Genomic DNA, 18,211 nt, shown 5'->3' with positions numbered 1-18,211 from the left:
TGGGCTGCTTGGTGCATGCAGGTTACTGAGGCTCAGCCCTGGGGGTGAGGTGACCAGCCCCCTGCCTGGGCTGCTGGACACACCGTGAATGGACCCCAGGGTTTCCCCACTCAGAACACTCTTCCACTCGCTGTCTGCACAGCTTGTCCCCTCGCCACTAATTATGGGCTCAGCTAGATGCAAACTTCCCTGACCACTTTGCTAGTAGGATCCCTGTGTCCTGGGAGTGAGCCGGCGCTGTCTCCCAGCAATGCTCCCTCCCTACCCCAGCTCTGGCACTAGGGGCCTCACAGGGCATAATTTGTAATGAAAGAGGTGCTGGGGCTCGGGCAATGTTTTTACATTCATAACGGATGTGGCAAACCCAGAGGTGCAGGGGCTCTGAACTGCCGAGCCCAGAGGTGCGATAGCTCAGCCCTGGCATGAATTAAGCCCTGTGCTCAGCACAGCCCACGGGCCTCACCCCCTATAAAAACACAGACACGAGCCCTGCCCCACAGCGCTCACAGGCCAGAGGTGAGGCCCAAACAGGCTGAGCCTTAGTGGTACTGGGCGTGGCCAGTCAAAGGGCACCTCCTCCGCACACAAGCTGCTCTTCGCTTCTATGTTGCGTAGCCCCAAGTATGATAGGCCCAAGCCTGCTCACAAGCTGGAGGTGTGCCAGGAAGCAAACACCAGGCCATAAGAGTGACCGGTCTTGAAGTTTGCCAGAAATGGAGGGAAGGGGCCTTTGAGAGGCTGGGCTTTTTGCTGGAGGGGGTCCCCCCCCCATTCCTATTCCAGGGCAGGAGGGGCTGGGAGTGGGCACTAAGGAAGGAGCCATGATGGTGGACATACTTAGATCTGCCACACTTTGGAGCAAGGACCCACTTTCTTCTATCTGCACAGCTGCTGGCGTGGTAAGGCTTTGCTCTGGGAGAGGGCCTGTAGGCCTGCCTTGTCACTACAAAGTGCAACAGCCGAGCGTTACCTCCTGGGCACAGCTGCCCACTAGGCTTGTAGAGCCTCCAGGGTTATCGTGTCAGAGAACGCTCTTCCCTCGGTGCTTTCCCTGCAAACAACCAATGGGATAGAGCTGTGTGACACGTACTAGTTCTTCCTGCAGGGCCAGTGCAGCTGCTGCCCTCTCCCCCAAAGCAGTGAGGAGACAGGTGGTTTGAAGGCACAGATGCCTCACACTATTTGTTTTTAACCATCAGCTCCCATGGGGCAGGGCTACCTTGGGAAACAAACATTGCTCACCTGCAGTCACCTCTTAGTGAAGCTAGGGACCCATGTATTTGAACCCCTAACATGGTGCTCCTCCTTGGCATGTTAATTAACATGTGCTGTAATTTCATCTTTCCTTTTATTGGCCCAACTTCTGTTAGTTAGAGGCAGGCATTTTAGCTCTTCTGGGGAAAGTACTTGGTGACAGTTCAGGTCTTTCCCACACAGGAAACCAAGCTTTGGAGCTGTACTGAGCACGCTCTCCCCCACAGCAGTTGGTGCAATAAGAGATGTTACTTCACCCACCTTGGCTCTCTCCGCCCCTGGGAGCGACACTGCTACAGCCGCACTGCAAACTTGAATTGCCTTGGCAGCCTAGACCCTGACTTCTGTCTCTGACTCCAGCCCAGAAGACCAGCTCCAACTGCAGGGGTAGGAAAGTGATCAGCAAGCTTGCGAGAGGCCTGCACGTACAGGTACAAGGTAAATAACCCATCTCCTGAGCAGTCAACTGCGACTCTCTCTCCTGACAGCACAAGGGCTCAGCCACACCCAGTTAAGGGCAGGAGTCTGCCAGCGATGGGCATTTTGCACTGAAGTATTAACAGCTGATAGCACACTAACCTTCTTCCTCTGATCTATAAGTCTTGCTGGGCTGAGAGCAGATGGAGGGCTGGCCCCTTCCCCTGGGTCCTCTGCATGGCCCTTCTCCCCAGGGAATGGCCCCAGAAGCTGCAGCAAGAGTTTGTTGGGAAGAGACTCAGTGCATCAGGCCCTGCTCAGACAGGCCACATGTGTCCTCTCAGTTAAGCTGCATCAGAATCTTTCCTCCTCTACCAGCACCTTCTGCAATCAAGCCTTAAATATATGCAAGATGCCCATACAGACAGCAACCTAGCCCCCACTCATGGCTTAGCATCAGGAACTCCAGCCCCTGCAGACCCACTCTCCCCCCCACACCTCCCTCCAGCTTCTGTGGTTCTTGGGGCCCTTGCCAGCAGTTTGGTGAGCTGTGCCTTTGAGACACCCTCAGCTTGCATAGGAAGTGTATCCCAAGGTAGGAGTGCTTGCAGTGTGGAGTTTTAAGTTCAGCTGAATGATTCCTGTAACATCCCATCTGTGGACAAGCCTCATCATTGCAATTCAGCCTCTAGCCCCATACTGCCTATTAACTGCCCCAGGGCAGTGGCTAGATGCAGGTTTGAATATTCATGCTAGGTTGTATTTGACTTTGCATGCTCTGGCTAAGTCAGCTCCTCCCTTTAAGGGGCAAAAGGGCACAAGCCATGGAAGTTGGGTGACAAGAATCTCTTCCCTCCAATCTCCCTCCCCCCCCCAAAACGGCAAGGAAGGCTACTGTGACCATCTGCTTTGCCCAGCTCACTTGAGGAGTAGAGGTGTTCTCCCATCAGTGCTGCAGCAGAAATGAAGTCTGCAAGCAGCTGAGAGGAGTTAGGTTTGAAAGAGCCTGGTGTTTCTGCCTCCATCTCTGCTAGGATCATGCCCTGCTGAGCACACATGTAGGGGAGAAGCCATAACCCCCTTACTCCAGAACTTGACACTTGAAGTTCCACTGACTGAAGCAGGAAATCAATACTTCTCCAGCAGGAGAGACCTGCTTGCTGCTCACTCAGTTTCATTAAGAACCAAACACAAGTCCAGGACCCTTATCCAAATGCAGTTAGAATGTTTATTTTAGTACAGCCAGTAGTTTTACATTTTGTTCTACTCGTAAGTCAGTCACAGGGAAGGGTGGGGGTCTTTCTAGGGGCAGAGACTATGGACTGTCTCAGGGGAGCAGTATGAGACCAGCCTCCGCACCCTAACAATGCAATGCTATTAAGAGGACAAAGCTAGCAACCGTCACAATAAGGGCATGTGCTGTGGAGCAGGAGATGCTACGTGCAGAACAGGCAGTTACTATGCATGGTCGTGAGCTTCCATGCTTAAGGCTGTACTCCAAAGGGAAGTAGAGTTTTTTAGGGAAACCAGGGTGAGGGTCTGTGATAGCCTGTCAGGTGTTTGCACAGTAGGGACAGGAAGACCAGAAAGCAGACTAGGTCCCACCCTCACTCCTTTTATACCCCTAACAGACAGGCTAGAGGAAGCCCTACCAGGACTTTGAAAGATCAGAGACAGAAGTCTCCCAAATAAAGGGATTGGAGGTCTGTTCCCATTCCCTTGGAGGGGACATTAAGGCCATAAAGCTTAGGGCCTGCATCAGAGAGTGGTATTCCCACTCAAACCTCACCAGGAAGAGCATCAGAGGTGCTCTAGCAAGTAGGGACTTGAATACAAGATAGACAGCCTTAAATACATTGTAGAGAGTCATGTGCATACAGCTGGACATACAGTGTGCAAAGTAACAGACAGACTCAGATCCCAAACCCAACTATGACTAGACTATTCTGACTGTGAACATGAAGTTCTATTTGAGCAGTAGTGAGATGTAGTGGCTGTATGGTGATCTAATGCAATACTTCAGGCCTCTGCCTCCACCTTCTCAGCCTCCGCCGGTACCTCCACCTTCTCAGCCTCCGCCGGTACCTCCACCTTCTCCGTAGAGTCTCCAGCAGGAGCAAAGGGTCCCACAATCCATGTGAGGGGAGTGTTCTGCACCACATATTCCAGCAGCTCATCCAGGGACTCCTGGGCTTTGGTCACCTTCTCCTGGGTCTGGGTCAGGATACCCTCAGGCAGCTCCTGGAAGGACTGGACATTGGAGAAGGAAGTCTGGAGCTCTCCCATGTTCTCATAGGCTTGCTGAATCTTCTCCTGGAGAGCGGCAGGGAGACCCTGGATGTTGGGCAGGAGGCTATGGCAGGCAGTCTGCACCTGCAGGATGAGGTTATGGGAAGTGGCTAGAGCCTGGGACGCCATCTCCTGGAGAGAGAGGAGGGAGTGATTAGGTGCATGTGAAGCTCACTCCTGTCATGACATGCTGTAGACACAAGGTGCAGTGCAACACTGCAAGAGAACAAGGATACCTCTGGCTGCGGTGAGCCATTGTCCTCACTGCCTCCTGGCTGGCCCTTGCGCCACTCCAGCCACATCTTCTGCAGTTTCTCTTGCCCATCATGAGCCTTCTGATCCATGGCCTGCTTGGCATGTTCCATCTAGGAGAGGGAACATACGATTCCACAGCGACAAGTCACACTTACATAGCTAATAGTAGTGGGGGGAGGAACTGCTTGTGCACTGGACTCAATTCACCGTCCACTACTACAGTGGGGCTGCTCAGGCCAGGCAGGCACTGTTGGTATATAGGCCTGTTAGCCTGGAATAGAATTTTGGGTTTGACTTTGATAGTCTATTCTATACTAACGTATGAACAAAGGACAAAGACAGTGTGTTGCTTTTGCCTGGCCAGATGGGTGTGTTAGTATAATGGGAACAAGTGTTACACTCCCACCATACCTTGTAATATGAGCATGCTCTGAAAGGCTATCTGGCTCCTATTTTAAGCCAAGGTCAAGCAACCAGTTAGGTGGGGCAAAGGGAGAAAGTGTGGTGGAGGCATATAAAAAACCCTAAAAGCCAAAGAAAAGCCTGGCCTTGGGTAAGGAGCGAGGTTGTGCTCTGGCCATGGGATACAAAAGAAGTCTGGGGTCTTTGTCCCACCTATGCCCCTCCAAAATGGAATATGACCATAACATGCAAGAGGTGTGACTAGGTGTCCACTACAGGTCTATTTAGGCCTGCTAAGAAGGAGGGAATGGGGACAAAAAAGGGCTCTGCAGCATCAAAGCTGGGAAGGGAACATGGAGTAAGGCTCTGGTAGGAGAGCTGGGAATGGGACACTAGGGAACAGACTGCCAGTGTGTAGCGCTATCAATACGCTGGCTTGGAACTAATCCCAATAAACATTGCATTGCCCGCACTTTGGATTTCTGCTTTCGGTCTGCGTGACAAGAACCAGGGGCAGGGGTGAAGGAAAAGCCTTCTCAGACACACAACAAGCTATGTAGCTAGCAAGACAGAGGGCTTTACCCAAAGCAGACCTGGTGGGAAGGCGGGGGGGAAGAGAAGGGTTTAAGTGTTCCTACCAGGTCAATGGTTAGCTGGAGCTGGGAGAGGGCCTCCAGGGTGCGCTGCCTGGCTTGTCTCATCTTGCCCAGGGCGTGCTGGTAGGCTCGCTGGCGCAGCGTGCTCGAAAGCGAACCCAGATGCACGTAGTAACTCTGCTGCTCTACAGGAGCCTCTCCCAGCCCCTCCAGGGATACTGCAAGTTTAGCTGGAAAGGAACAGGAGAACCAGGATCTAGTCAGCAGGGAGCAGACCAGCACAGGATGCTTTCAGCCCTGGTGCCAGCCACTCTTGTATTTTAGTTTGGGCTGTACTAGAGCGGAGAGCTGGAGAAAGGGAGCCAACACAATATTAGCTCTGCCTTTGGACTTGATTGGAGTTCAAACACCTGCCATGGGGGAAATTAACTGAAGGTAACTAGAACTTCTACAATTGATGGAGTCAGTCCACAGGCTAGAAGTGTTCCCAATTCAGGTTTACACTGAGCTCTTGCATAGCACTATCTACAGCAATCTCCTATCCAGGGCCAGCTCCAGGCAGGAAGCAGGTGCTTGGGGCGGCCAATGGAAAGTGGCGGCACGTCTGGGTCTTCGGCAGCAGGTCCCTCAGTCCCTCTCGGAGGGAAGGACCCGCTGCCGAATTGCTGCCGAAGAATGAAGCAGCGCGGCAGAGCTGCCGCCAATCACGGCTCACCCCCTCCGCCGCTTGGGGTCGCAAAAAAGCTGGAGCCGGCCCTGCTCCTATCCAGCATCTCATCTGGACACAGTGACCTGGCCTGCATTGCCTCTCAATGGAACAGCTGTACTGTCGATATGAGCAAGAGGCAAGCCTCACCAAGCTACAAAACGCAACCATGCATAATTTCAGCAACAGCCTACCACGAGCAGAAGTCCCTACAGTGCCATCAAGCAGGAGATCTCAAGCACCACATGAACTGATCTGGGATATCTGCAGGGATGCCTAAGACTCCAGAATGGGGGGGGGGGTCCCACAGTTGACCACTCTGCTCTCTGGCTTGATGGAACCACCTACAGCAAGATTAAAGCTAGTTTGTGCAGGAGCTCATTCAAGGCTGGCCCTAGGCAGAATCTGAAAGCCACCACTTGGGTTTTGAGCCGATGATGCACCTCCAGCCTTACTTTTAAACAGAGACAGAGCCATGCTTAGCATTAGTATTACAAATCTACATCGGGGGACCACAAAAGCAACCCCATGTGACAAATGCAAGTTATGTTATTTAATGCCCTGAACTCCTGTATCACAGCAATGGGTACAGTATGAGCACCACCATTGAACTGTGGGATGGGGAGATGAAGCTTCTTGTTATCCAAATTACCCTTAGGACCACACCAAAAACCTATGTGGGGTATCCGAGCCAGGGGTCACAGTTCTTTAGGTTTATGAAGAGTGTAGGAGCATTCTAACCAAGTTCCTCATCCGTCATTGGGAGGTAGTGATCCACCAACGACTCAGATGTCTCAAGTTCCAAGTCAACACCGCTCAGGATAGTCTGCCCCATGCTGGAGCCCACCACTGTGCTCATGCTGCTGGTCACGGCGGATTTGGTCACCTCCACGCTCTCCTGGACAGCCCCTTTGGCCACACCCACCATGCTGGTCACTTCATCCTTCACTCCAGTGTCCGTGCTGCAGATGGCATCCTTGTCACTAGTCAGTGTTGATGATACTAGCTCTTCGGCATCAGAGGCCACCTGAAGGCAGAGGAAAGGTCAGTTTATGTCTGCTCAAAAAGACAGACGCTTACCCTTGGGCACCAAATTGGGGAGGAGAAATCCCCCACAACTCAAGCATTGACCAGCCTGAAACTCCACTTCTCAGCTCATTTCTGCCTCTGCCTGACAGAGGCATATGTTGGCTGATGCAATGCTGCTAGTGGAGACTGCATGGACTGCCCCCTGGGAACAGCTTGCTTCTGCAATCCAGCAGCTGTGGTCCATCAGAGCCTTCCTCGGCTAGGGCAGTACCAGGTCTCAAACCCCTGCACACCACAGCCCTTCCCCGCCACAGGGAGCCCTGAAACAAAGGCTAGGGTTACCTTGTCATCTGGCTGTTGGAGGACAGGCAGCTTCTCCTCCAGTTTGTCCAGGCTCTCGCAGGCATAGTCACTGGCTGTTGAGACTAACAGTTCTAGGATTAGTTACCAAAAGCCTTTCCATTTCAGTAGGATGTGTACATCCAGGGGAGTTCCCAAGTTCATTGTACCCTCTATACATGTGAGGTCACCTCCTTTTCCTCTTTGAGAGGGCAGAGAGGTGAACTAGTCCGAGGTTAGGGTAAGTTTGTGTCGGAGCCAGACCTCAGGAAGTGGTCCTTGCTCCTATTTGTGAGCAGATCACTAGGCCACGCTGCCCATGTGAAGAGTGATTTACCTCCACTGGGAGAGACCCTCAGGTGGGAGAGACACTTTGGGAAAAGGAGCCTCTCCTCCAGACAGTTCCTTCCAGCACCTCGCTGTTCTAGCTGCCAAGCCAGCACTGCTCCAGAACATGGGGCTGTTTGCACCCCTGTGGAGTTATGCTGCTGGCCAGGGGTGGATTGTTGGAGAAAGCCTTTTTGGCTGGCAATGCTCAGCCTTACCACACAGGAAGCTTTGTGGGCGTTACATTGTGTTGCTCACCAGCAGGCTGGGGTGGAATAAAACAGAAGGCAGCCGGTACACTACCTGGAGATGGAGTTGGGATTGTGAGAATGGGGTCAGCTGACTGAGGCAGATATAGGGAGTGGTGTAGGAGGCTCCAGCCAAGCACTGCTTGACACTAAGCTTTGCTGGATACTTCTCTGGTGGCTGGTACCAGAAGGTTTAGCAGGGGGGCTGGAACAGTGTTTATAGTACGGGTGTTGAGAGCCATTGAACTGTAAACCCTGCATATGATGGAAACCCCTTCAAGCCAGGGGATGTGGCAGCACCCCCCCCCCCCACTTATGGGGTCTGGTGGAGTTGTTTCTGCACCATTAAGGGAGATGCAGACATGTTTGTTTCTTATACATTGTGACCAGCACTGAGTGGGAAAGCTACATGGTATGTTTATGTTGGGAGCTCTTCAGGGCATGGACACCTTGAGCCAGGACAGCAGGACCCTGGATTTCAAGTGAAGCCATTAACATAAACAGAGTTATATCTGTGTGGACATGCTGAACATAAGGGGCATAGGAGACCATTCCACTGCTGCCTCTGGGCTGTGCCTGAATGAGGAGGCAATAGCAGTATCATAAGACTGTGTGTGAAGCCGATTACAAGCCCAAGACATGTAACTGCTTTGGCCTGGCGGTGTCAGACTGTGCTATCCCCAGCAATCAGGAAGCTTCATTCATGGTTCTTTGTATTTGGCGTATAAAACGGCAGACCCCATGTGACTGAATAGTGCGGACTTCCCCCACGGACCACGGTTCAGAGGGGTGTTTGGTACTCATATGCTGTGCTGATGGGTGCTGCAGAATACCCAAGATGGATTTAGTGGGGGGTACCCGGTGAAGCAGGGAGCCCTTCTCCCAGGATGAAGGAGTGTTATGCACCTACACAGCAGAAGGGGGCCCCATTTCTCACTCTGGGGAGGACAGTTCATTCTTGGGACTCACTTGGCAATTCACTCCCCATCCCCTGCATATGGGAGCATCCCCCCCTCCTTCACTCACCCTGAGGTGCCTGCTGGTCCAGGATGGGCTGGGCCCCGCTGACTGTGGCAGAGGTGATGGTCCTCACTCCCGTCTCTGCCACGTCACAGATGGATCTGATGACGGGGTGGGTCTCTTTGATGGACGTGTAAGTGGTGGAGACCACATCGTAAGCAGCACTGACCAAGGGCAGACTGGCCACTCTGCTCACCAAGTTCTAACAGGAGAACGAAAGGGAGAGTCATGACCACCATTGCTTGCCGGTTAGCGTGCAGGACTATGGGTCCTCAGCTACCTTTCCTCTCCAACACCCCCTTCAGATTTGAAGGTCTGTAGCCTCCTGGGCAAAGGAGGCCAGACACAGTAACACCAGAGCATTAAGTCTCTCAGCCACTGCTTGGAGAGCCCTTTAATGGTGTAGTGACTTCCTAGGAGGGGGCAGTGCAACCAGGCTCACCAGTCATGTTGAGGGGCAGCACCGTGTTCCCATCACAGACAGTGATGGTTAGCTACTACTGTGGGGTCACATTAGCTATCTGGATTTACCAGCCAAGTTGGAACCTGGACTTCTCAGGAGGGCTGATGGTGCTTCTTGTTCTGTTACATAGGTCTAGGCATAGGCTGGTTTGCCACCACCATATGCCTGGGGCTGGAGCCACTACAGCAGTCACTATAGGATTACAACTGGCTGAAAGAGCCGATAGAACCATGCTCTCACTGGCCAGATTTCCAGCACACTCACCTGTTGCTCCTGCTCCCCACTCTTTGAGGGAGCATCCTGAACGTCATTCTCGTTAGAAGACATGGTGAAGCCAAATGCTGCAGTGGAGAGAACGTCACAGAGGTTAGCCTACCAACAAGAGAGAGGCAAGCAGTGCCCAGACTAACAGCTTAAATGCAGACAGTGCTTCTGATCATTCCTAGATTGCCCAAGGCAGAGTCCTCCTGGAAGAGCTATTGGAGAGATCTTACCAGTTACCTTTTCAGCCACTCTAGTTTACTCCAAGAGACAAGAGCCAGCCAACCAATGCAGCAGCTCAGTCGTGCCACTTTCCTGCTATAGCGGGGTGGCCAAACCCAGAGGTAGTGGCACAGGCAGGTCTATGAAGGCTGTGTAGGTTAGAGTGACAACAGCAGTGTCACTCACTGCAGTTGCTGGATCAGATTCCTGCAGCACACAATCAGCAAGAAACCCACAATTCCTTCCCCCAGCAGGTGCTAATAAACTGCTTTGTCCAGCATCATTAAAAAGGTTGAAATGCGATTATACAGCCAACCAAGCTCACCTACCAACCATCAGGCAGCTAGGAGAGCAAGTGATAGGATTTCATTCTTACACTGCATACAGAAATATGGTCAAAATGGGGACCAAAAGCAGTTTGCCTTGTTTATAGCATTTCCCCTCATGTGGGGTTCACAGAGAAAGACAGGTTTAGAGTTGGAAGACAAGCTTGAAGGGAGGAGTTCCCCCAAGTACATGAGATACCAGCTACTAAGCTTGAAAACAAGCCTAATGGAAGGTAAACATCCACCTGCAGACAGACGGCAACCCTGTGACCATCACCACAGGACCATTTCTAAGTGGTTAAGGACTCCCCTCCTCACAGTGTGAACTCCCCTAGCTAGAGGCACCAGAGTTATTAACCAGAAATTAGAGATTAAGACCACTTGATACAGAGATTTAGAGCCCCATCAGAATTTCACCTAAAGAAGCAAATTTGTCTTTTCTATGATCATATTCCACTTGTTTCTCATTAGCCCTGCCTTCCTAAGATCATTGATTAACACTGGTTAATTGATTCAGCTTCCCAAGGCAGGTAATTCCCCATCTGCAGATGATTAATCAAGATCTCAAAGCCATAAACCTTATGTTTTTGGTTGTTGTTGGTGGGGTTTTTTTGGGGGGAGGGGGGAGTTTCACCCAGGAAGGGTGACTAGGCAGTATTTGGACTAGCCTGACACTCTAGATTGAAAAAATCTCATGACTTCCACTTCCTTCCTCTTCACTAATCCAGGTTTCACAGATCACAAGACAAACTCAAGAGCCTTCTTCTCTAAGCATCTCCCTTCTAGGCCTGTACTAAAAAGTCTGAAGTTGGTTTCTTAGTAGTGCAGATGCCATACACTGAAATAGGTTAAATTAAAACCACACATTTCACAGCTCAAAAAAAAGAAATCTTCACCAAACACTTCAGAACAGGCCAAATGACCCCTCTGCCCAACAGACAGGTAAACAAAGCTATTTCAATAAAAACCACAGCTTACCTCAGCAAGGTTCTCCAGTCAGTTCTCAGATCCTGCAATGGTATAGAATAGAAGTGCTGCTCAGCCTTTATATACCAGTGCTGATGTCATCAGAGGGCAGGCCTAGACAGACAGCACCAGAAAGAAATCAGAACTCTCCACCCTGACCAATGAGTTGCTTTGTAGGAAATGCCTTTTCCCCTTCAGTCATCTTAACAGAAACAACAGGCAATAATGGAGCCCTGATATTATAGATTCATAGGTTCCAAGGCAGAAGGGACTGTTGTGATCATCTAGTCTGATCTCCTGTGCAGCACAGGCCAGAGACCTGCCCCACAATAATTCCCAGCACAGAGCTTTTAGAAAACACATCCCACCTTGATTTAAAAATGGTCTGTGATGGAGAATCCACCGTGACCCTTTGGTTAATTGTTCCAATGCTTAATTACCGTCACTATTAAAAATGTATGCCTTATTTCCAATCTGAATTTGTCTAGCTTCAACTTCCAGCCATTGGATGGTGTTATACCTTTGACTGATAGATTTGAAGAGCCTATTTTGAAATATTTGTTCCCTATGTAGGTACATCCAAACTGGATCAAGTCATCCCTTGGCCTTCTCTTTGTTAAGATAAATAAATTGCCCTCTTTGCGTTTATCACTATAAGGCAGGTTTTCTAATCATTCTCTGGCTCTTCTCAGACCCCTCCTCAATTTATTAACATCCTTCTTGAATTGTGGACACCAGAACTGGACATAGCATTCCAGCAGTGCCAAATAGAGAAAAAATAACCTCTCTACTCCTACTCGAGATTCCCCTGTTTATGCATCCCAGGATCACATGAGCTCTTTTTGCCATAACATCCCACTGGGAGCTCATGTTCAGTTGATTATCCCCCAAATCTTTTTCAGAGTCACTGTTTCACCCAGGATGGCCTACATTCTTTGTTCCTAGGCATATACATTTAGCCATGTTAAAATGCATATTGTTTGCTAGTACCAAGTGACCTATCCTCTTGATTAGTTACCACTTCCCCAATTTTTTTGTCATGTGCAAATTTTAGCAGTGATGATTTTATTTTATTTTTCTTCCAGGTCATTGATAAAAGTGTTAAAATAATATAGGACCAAGAACTGATCCCCATGGGACCCCACTAGAAATACATCAACTCCATGGTGATTCCCTGTTTACAATTACATTTTGAGACCTATCAGTTAGCCAGTTTTTAATCATATGCCATCAGCTGGCTCATTTGAACAGGGATATTAAAATAAATCAGAGATTTCTCTGGAGTGTGGGCAGCAGGGCTCTCAGGGGAATAGTGAGAGCCATAATTTTAGATGTTTTATCAGCGTGATTGGCTGAGAAGTACAACCACTGAGTGAGACAATGCCTCTCAGGGAATGCTTAGGGCTCATGATTCCTGCCCAGAAGAGCTGACCACTTCATCACAGCAGGACTTGGCTCCTAGAGGGCAGCATAGCTAAAAGATGGCACTTGGACAAAGTAATCAGCCCATTTCAGGTCTCCCAAGCTCCCATAGGAGGCCCCAGAATATGCTTCCTAAAGGGTGTAGCCCCATTCCACACTAGGGTGCTGACCCTGTTGTTCAGTGCAATTGGGCATTTTCTGTGGTTGTTTGCTTCACTGTCTATTTTGGGAAAGGCTGGGCTGTTTTCTTTGGTCCAGGACCAGCCAAGTTGCCTCCTTACTTAATTTCTGGCTATCCTCATGGATTCCATTTATAATTGTAGCCTATATTTTCACTAGCCCCAGCTTGTCTAGGAATACTCTTAAATGTGTTCCACAGGTCTCTCTGCTACTCCTTGGCAGGTTGGTTACATTCTGGTACTGCAGCTGCTGTGACAATTTTCCCTTTGGTTAAAATTGAGAGTTACACAAGTGCCTTGTGTCACATGGGCCAGGAAGCACCCATGCAGACTTCCTGAGGAGAAACATCTGCACAGCACATAAAAGGGTCTTATTTTCTCATACATGTGGTGTCTTTTCCATTCTCTCACAGGTGAGTGCTGGGAACAGGAGAGACATTTTCACAAAATGTTATGTAAGTGTTTCACTAGTTAATTGCATAGGATTTTGCAAGCCACAACTTGGGGTTAATTGAATTTTTTTTTCAGTCAGAACTGAATTTCAATGAAACCCTGGCAATTGAACCAGGGCTGCTTAAGTACAAGCTGCTACATCTTGAGCTAAAGAAGGCCATAGCATATATTCACAAGTGGTTTATACTAACTGGCTTGTTTGAAGGCCTGACTGATTTGTTGTTGTTTTTTTTTTGAAGCCCAGGAAGTTCTAGAAACACTGCAGCCTTAATAGCATTCTTGTAATCTAAAAAAGAATGCTTCATGTGGAACCACACTGACCACCTTTGATCACAGCAAAGGCACCTAATATTTGAGCTAGGGAAATACTGTATGTAGCTTTGGTCAGAGTGACAATTGTGTGTGCGTGGGGGGGGGGGGGCGCAGGGGAAGAGAAGAAGGAAGAAGAGTTCCCTTAAATTCCTTTGGGTCATTTCTCAAGCGTCTTTTCTACCTGTGTTAACATACTGGGCTAAGTTCTGCTTCTTTGAAATCCATGCAGGCATGTTGAATGCAGTAGATGGCAGGAGAAACCAAAGGGAGGACCTAGTTATCTGAGCATTGTCTTCAAGCTGGTCTGGTTCCCAGGTAGGTGGTGACTGTTAAGGGTGAGACTACAGTCACCTTTCAGGGGAGCATTTTACACCAGTACTTGTAGCAATGAGGATGCTTTAGCATCATCCTGCCTGAGACCAAGTTCCCCCAACCCTGCCTGACTAGTTTGGCACTGATAAGTGTTTCTAGCTTCTCTGGTGAAGGCTTTAAGCATCTGCTTTGTTAGAGCATAAAGCCAATGAGAGAGTCTGAGTGGCAGGACTCAGGGAAGGCAACATGGGACTGGTCAGGCTAAGAAATGGGGAAGGGAAGGCAGAGTGGCAAGCCCCAGAAATCTGAGTGATCCAGGGCAGAGCATCATTCCCATAGCCAGGGTCTGAACAATACTCCAGACCTGCATTGTCTTCAGAGGGGTGGAACAGCATCCATGGGAGACCTTTTCCTGGCATTGTTAGCACTCAGAGCCTGTCCTAGGGAGTTGGGAAGGCCCAAGACAGCAAGTCAGCAAAGGAACTGAAGTCAGGCTGCCCTACTCAGAGAGAGCTGGTCTCCAGAACCTGGCTCAGTCAGAGGGTACATTTGAGGTGGGACAGCAAGACAGGGAGCCACGTGGAGAGATCTGCAGATGAACACAAGGACGAGAGACCTTTGTTGAAAGCAGCTCGTGTTTATTGTGGAAGAGGCTAGTTGTGTTAACATACAGAAGTGTTTAGTCACCAGTAGAGAGACCTTTTATAGCCACCAGCCCATATGCAGTTCCATTAACAAGGCTCGTTACAGTTACCTTAGAGAAACCCAGCACAGGAATGAGAGGTGGGAGGAACACCCATAATAACTGAACTAGCAGCACTGGTTAAATGCTGTTTGGAGGAAGGCAAGGTGGAGCCCTCATGCTGGACAAATGATCCCTTAGAACCTCTAGGTGGACTGGAGTCAGCCCCTGTAGCCAGCACGTGCTCAACACCCCAGGACTCCCATGTAGTGGGGTTCCCATCTTTGAACCACCCTTCTCCAGCCTGGAAGTTGGACCTACTGAGCTGGTTCTCCCATCCTGCAAACCCATCAACAGCTGTTAGAAGCCAAGTCACTATGAGACATATGCCTTCTGAGGGCTTCCGGCTCAGGCCCATTTAATAGGTGGGTGTTCTAGACAGTTGGGTACTCATGAGAAGTTATCCTATCAGTCACTAACTAGTGGGGAGGTGAGAAAGCCAAGGTATTAGAATAGCAGACCCAGTGCAGCTAGGATCATCAAGGTGATGAGATTTGCCTCCATTCCATGAGAGTTGCTGCAATAACTGAAGAGTGCGACATGCTGTTCACCACAAACATCTGCAGCATGGGGGCGGAGGAGGCATGGATATGAAACCTTCAGGCTGTGACCTTCTCCTCTGCTGGTTCCCCCACCGGCTCTGCGGAGTCTCCAGCAGGAACAAAGGGTCCCACGATCCACGTGAGGGGAGCGTTCTGCACCACATATTCCAGCAGCTCATCCAGGGATTCCTGGGCTTTGGTCACCTTCTCCCGGGTCTGGGTCAGGATACCCTCAGACAGCTCCTGGAAGGACTGGACATTGGAGAAGGAAGTCTGGAGCTCTCCCATGTTCTCATAGGCTTGCTGAACCTTCTCCTGGAGAGAGGCAGGGAGACCCTGGATGTTGGGCAGAAGGCTATGGCAGGCAGTCTGCACCTGCAGGATGAGGTTATGGGAAGTGGCTAGAGCCTGGGACGCCATCTCCTGGAGAGAGAGAGAGAAGGGAGTGACTAGATGCATGTGAAGCTCACTCCTGTCAGGATGTGCTATACAGCATTGTCACACTGCATCTTAGCAAGAGGACAAGGATACTGTGACACTCTGCACCCCACATTCACCATAGTAATATGATTATGTGGCATTTTGTACAAAGTATGCCTTGTAAGGTATCATTCTGAAAGTCTCAATCTGTTGAACATTAATATCTCAGATTGTATATGCTATGTATGTGTTACTGGAAGAGGTTGTGAAGTTGAAGACACCCACAAGCAGCCTTTGAGGTACAATGAAGAAGCTATATAGGGCTGATGGGCCATCAGCCAAGACAATGGCCCATGGAAGAGCTTAGCCTTCCTGTGAATGTTTCAGCCAGCCTATGAGTAATGGCTGCTATTACTCAGCAGGGCATGCGACCAGACCACATGACACCAAACTCCATTTTGGTACCTGTATTTTTCCACAAACTGGGCTGGGAACCCTTTGTTCCAAGGGATGTGGAGAGACATCTCTTGGCCTTGCTCCCCACACAAGAGGACTTCTGGAAATCCCTGAGAGGCAGACTGGGGGAAGTGCTGGTCCCAGGCTAAAGGGATTTCTAGCCTACATATGGAAACTTGGTGGACTGCTCATATAAACCAGGGTGAGAAATTGCTAAATTCAAACCATATCTAGTATATTAGGCTTAGTTTGTGTTTGTTTATTTGCTAAGTAATCTGCTTGCTAGACTTTAAGCAATTATAAGTGATATCTTTCTGTAGTTAAACAAACTTGTTTTATCTTAACAGTGTGTCTTAAAGTGAAGTGTTTGGGAATCCTATCTCTGTAAACAGAGGCTGTTGCATATCTTCCCCACATCAAGGGGGGAAGCAAACAGATCCCTGTGCAGCATAAGACGGTATAATTCTAGGTTTTTGCTCTAGTAGGGGTGCACAGCAGGGGAGCTGGGAAATTGGCTGGGGTGGCCTCCTGTTTGTCCATGAGTGGTTTAGGTAAAGCACTCAGGTAACTCAGTTGGGTGTGTGGAGCCACCTGCTGTTGTGGTGGGTGATTCACAGCCAGCCTCTCCAAGGACTGTTATCAGCAGAGCAACATGAGAAAGACCAATCCAGCTGAGTTGTTAGGGGGAATCAGTGGTTCCAACAGCTCCTAGATCACACCCCAGGAGTACAACCCATCAGATACCTCTGGCTGTGGTGAGCTGTCATCCTCATTGCCTCTCAGCTGGCCCTTGTGCCACTCTAGCCACATCTGCTGCAGCTTCTCCTGCCCATCATGAACCTTCTGACTCACGGCCTGCCTGGCATGTTCCATCTAGAGGACACAAGGGTTCAGTCACTGTGCAGGACAGCAGAGAACAAGAGCTTCTCCCAGTATTGCTCCCAGTGTCTTGGGTACAGGGGAGTAGCAGAAGCCGAGTGAAGCAGACAGTGCCACACCTGTGATACCACTAGGCTAGAGACCCTCCACCTGGAAGGGAGCTGTTGACTTCTGCAGCCACCGAAGGCCAGTGTCACCTGCATCTATGGGAGTGGATGTACCATACCATGCACCCAGCACTATATGGCACTCGGCTGAGCTTTGAACTATAGTTGTGTGCAGACACTACATGACCCCCACCTGCTCACACGATCATTCAGGGACATGCAGAGCTTGGCAAGCCCCAGTCTGAGCTTCAGTGATTAGAGCAGCTACAGGGGAAAGCACAATAAGACAAAAAGGCCCTACCAGGTCGATGGTTTGCTGGAGCTGGGAGAGGGCCTCCAGGGTGTGCTGCCTGGCTTGTCTCATCTTGCCCAGGGCGTGCTGGTAGGCTCGCTGGCGGAGTTTGGTAGAAAGGGAGCCCAGACGCACAAAGTAACTCTTCTGCTCTCCAGACCCCTCCATAGGGGTTGCCAGCTCAGCTGGAATATAGCAAGGGAGAAATGGCCAGTTGTGATGAGACCTGAACTACAGAGTCAGACCCCAGTGTGTGGAATCCTGTTCCAGGCTATGGAGGCCTAGCTACAGGCACTGATGTGTCAAACACAAGGTAAGGATCACTACAATGAGGGATTAGGCAGAGGCATGGACACCAGTACATGGACATACATTCCCAGCCCTGCCTCCCGGATGAGACTAGAGATTCCCCTCCACCCACCAATACCATATTTTATGTAAAGAAAGGATCTATGGTAAACTGTTTCCAGCTGCCAACATTTGCTGCAGGATGTCCACTAGCTGCCACCTAATGGGCAGAAAATAAGTCAGATTCTCAAGTTGCAAGAGACAGCAGGCCCATGTGATCAAGGTGGGTTGCATGGCCCTTGTTACCCCACAGAGCGTGAGGGAGCAGAGGAGTAGGATACAGAGGTTAACAAAGCCCCATTCTGCTATTGGGCCATGGAGAGCCAGCACCAGTATTCTTACCGAGCTCCTCCTCTGACATGGGGAGGTAGTGGTCCATCAGTTGCTCAGATTTCCCTAGCGCTGTGTTCATGCTGCTGGTCACTGCGGATTTGGTCATCTCCATGCTCTCCTGGACAGCCCCTTTGGCCACACCCACCATGCTGGTCACTGCATCTTTTGCCTCACCAGCCATGCTGCAGACTGCATCCCTGGCCCCTGCCACTGCAGCACGCATGCGGTCTTGGGCATCTGAAGCCACCTAGAGGCAGGTGTCAAAGGAGAGGTTGTGGCACTCTTACACTAGAG

At 50.1% G+C, this 18,211-nt stretch overlaps 2 protein-coding genes across 2 annotated transcripts in view; both read right to left on the bottom strand.

Annotated features, from left to right (window-relative positions):
* Positions 1-3,690: 3,690 nt before the first annotated feature.
* Positions 3,691-9,672, bottom strand: LOC113405348 (perilipin-3-like). Its single transcript, XM_026646482.1, has 7 exons — positions 9,610-9,672; positions 8,889-9,084; positions 7,291-7,373; positions 6,661-6,946; positions 5,256-5,443; positions 4,197-4,325; positions 3,691-4,092 (listed from the first exon to the last, which is right to left on the bottom strand). Exons 1-7 carry the CDS (start codon positions 9,670-9,672, stop codon positions 3,691-3,693), a joined length of 1,347 nt encoding a protein of 448 aa, XP_026502267.1.
* Positions 9,673-15,139: 5,467 nt separating this feature from the next.
* LOC113405347 (perilipin-3-like) overlaps positions 15,140-18,211 on the bottom strand; it is an 8,026-nt gene continuing 4,954 nt past the window's right edge. The window contains exons 5-8 of the mRNA XM_026646481.1: positions 17,927-18,164; positions 17,246-17,421; positions 16,703-16,831; positions 15,140-15,505 (exon numbers count right to left, since the gene is read on the bottom strand). Coding sequence (XP_026502266.1) covers positions 15,140-15,505; positions 16,703-16,831; positions 17,246-17,421; positions 17,927-18,164 — 909 coding nt within the window. The remainder of the gene's footprint in view (positions 15,506-16,702; positions 16,832-17,245; positions 17,422-17,926; positions 18,165-18,211) is intronic.

The sequence above is a fragment of the Terrapene carolina genome, unplaced genomic scaffold (genome assembly GCF_002925995.2).
Source record: "Terrapene carolina triunguis isolate 2854851 unplaced genomic scaffold, T_m_triunguis-2.0 Scaffold35098, whole genome shotgun sequence".
Lineage (NCBI taxonomy): Eukaryota > Metazoa > Chordata > Testudines > Emydidae > Terrapene > Terrapene triunguis.
This window is presented reverse-complemented; position numbering and strand designations above follow the sequence as displayed.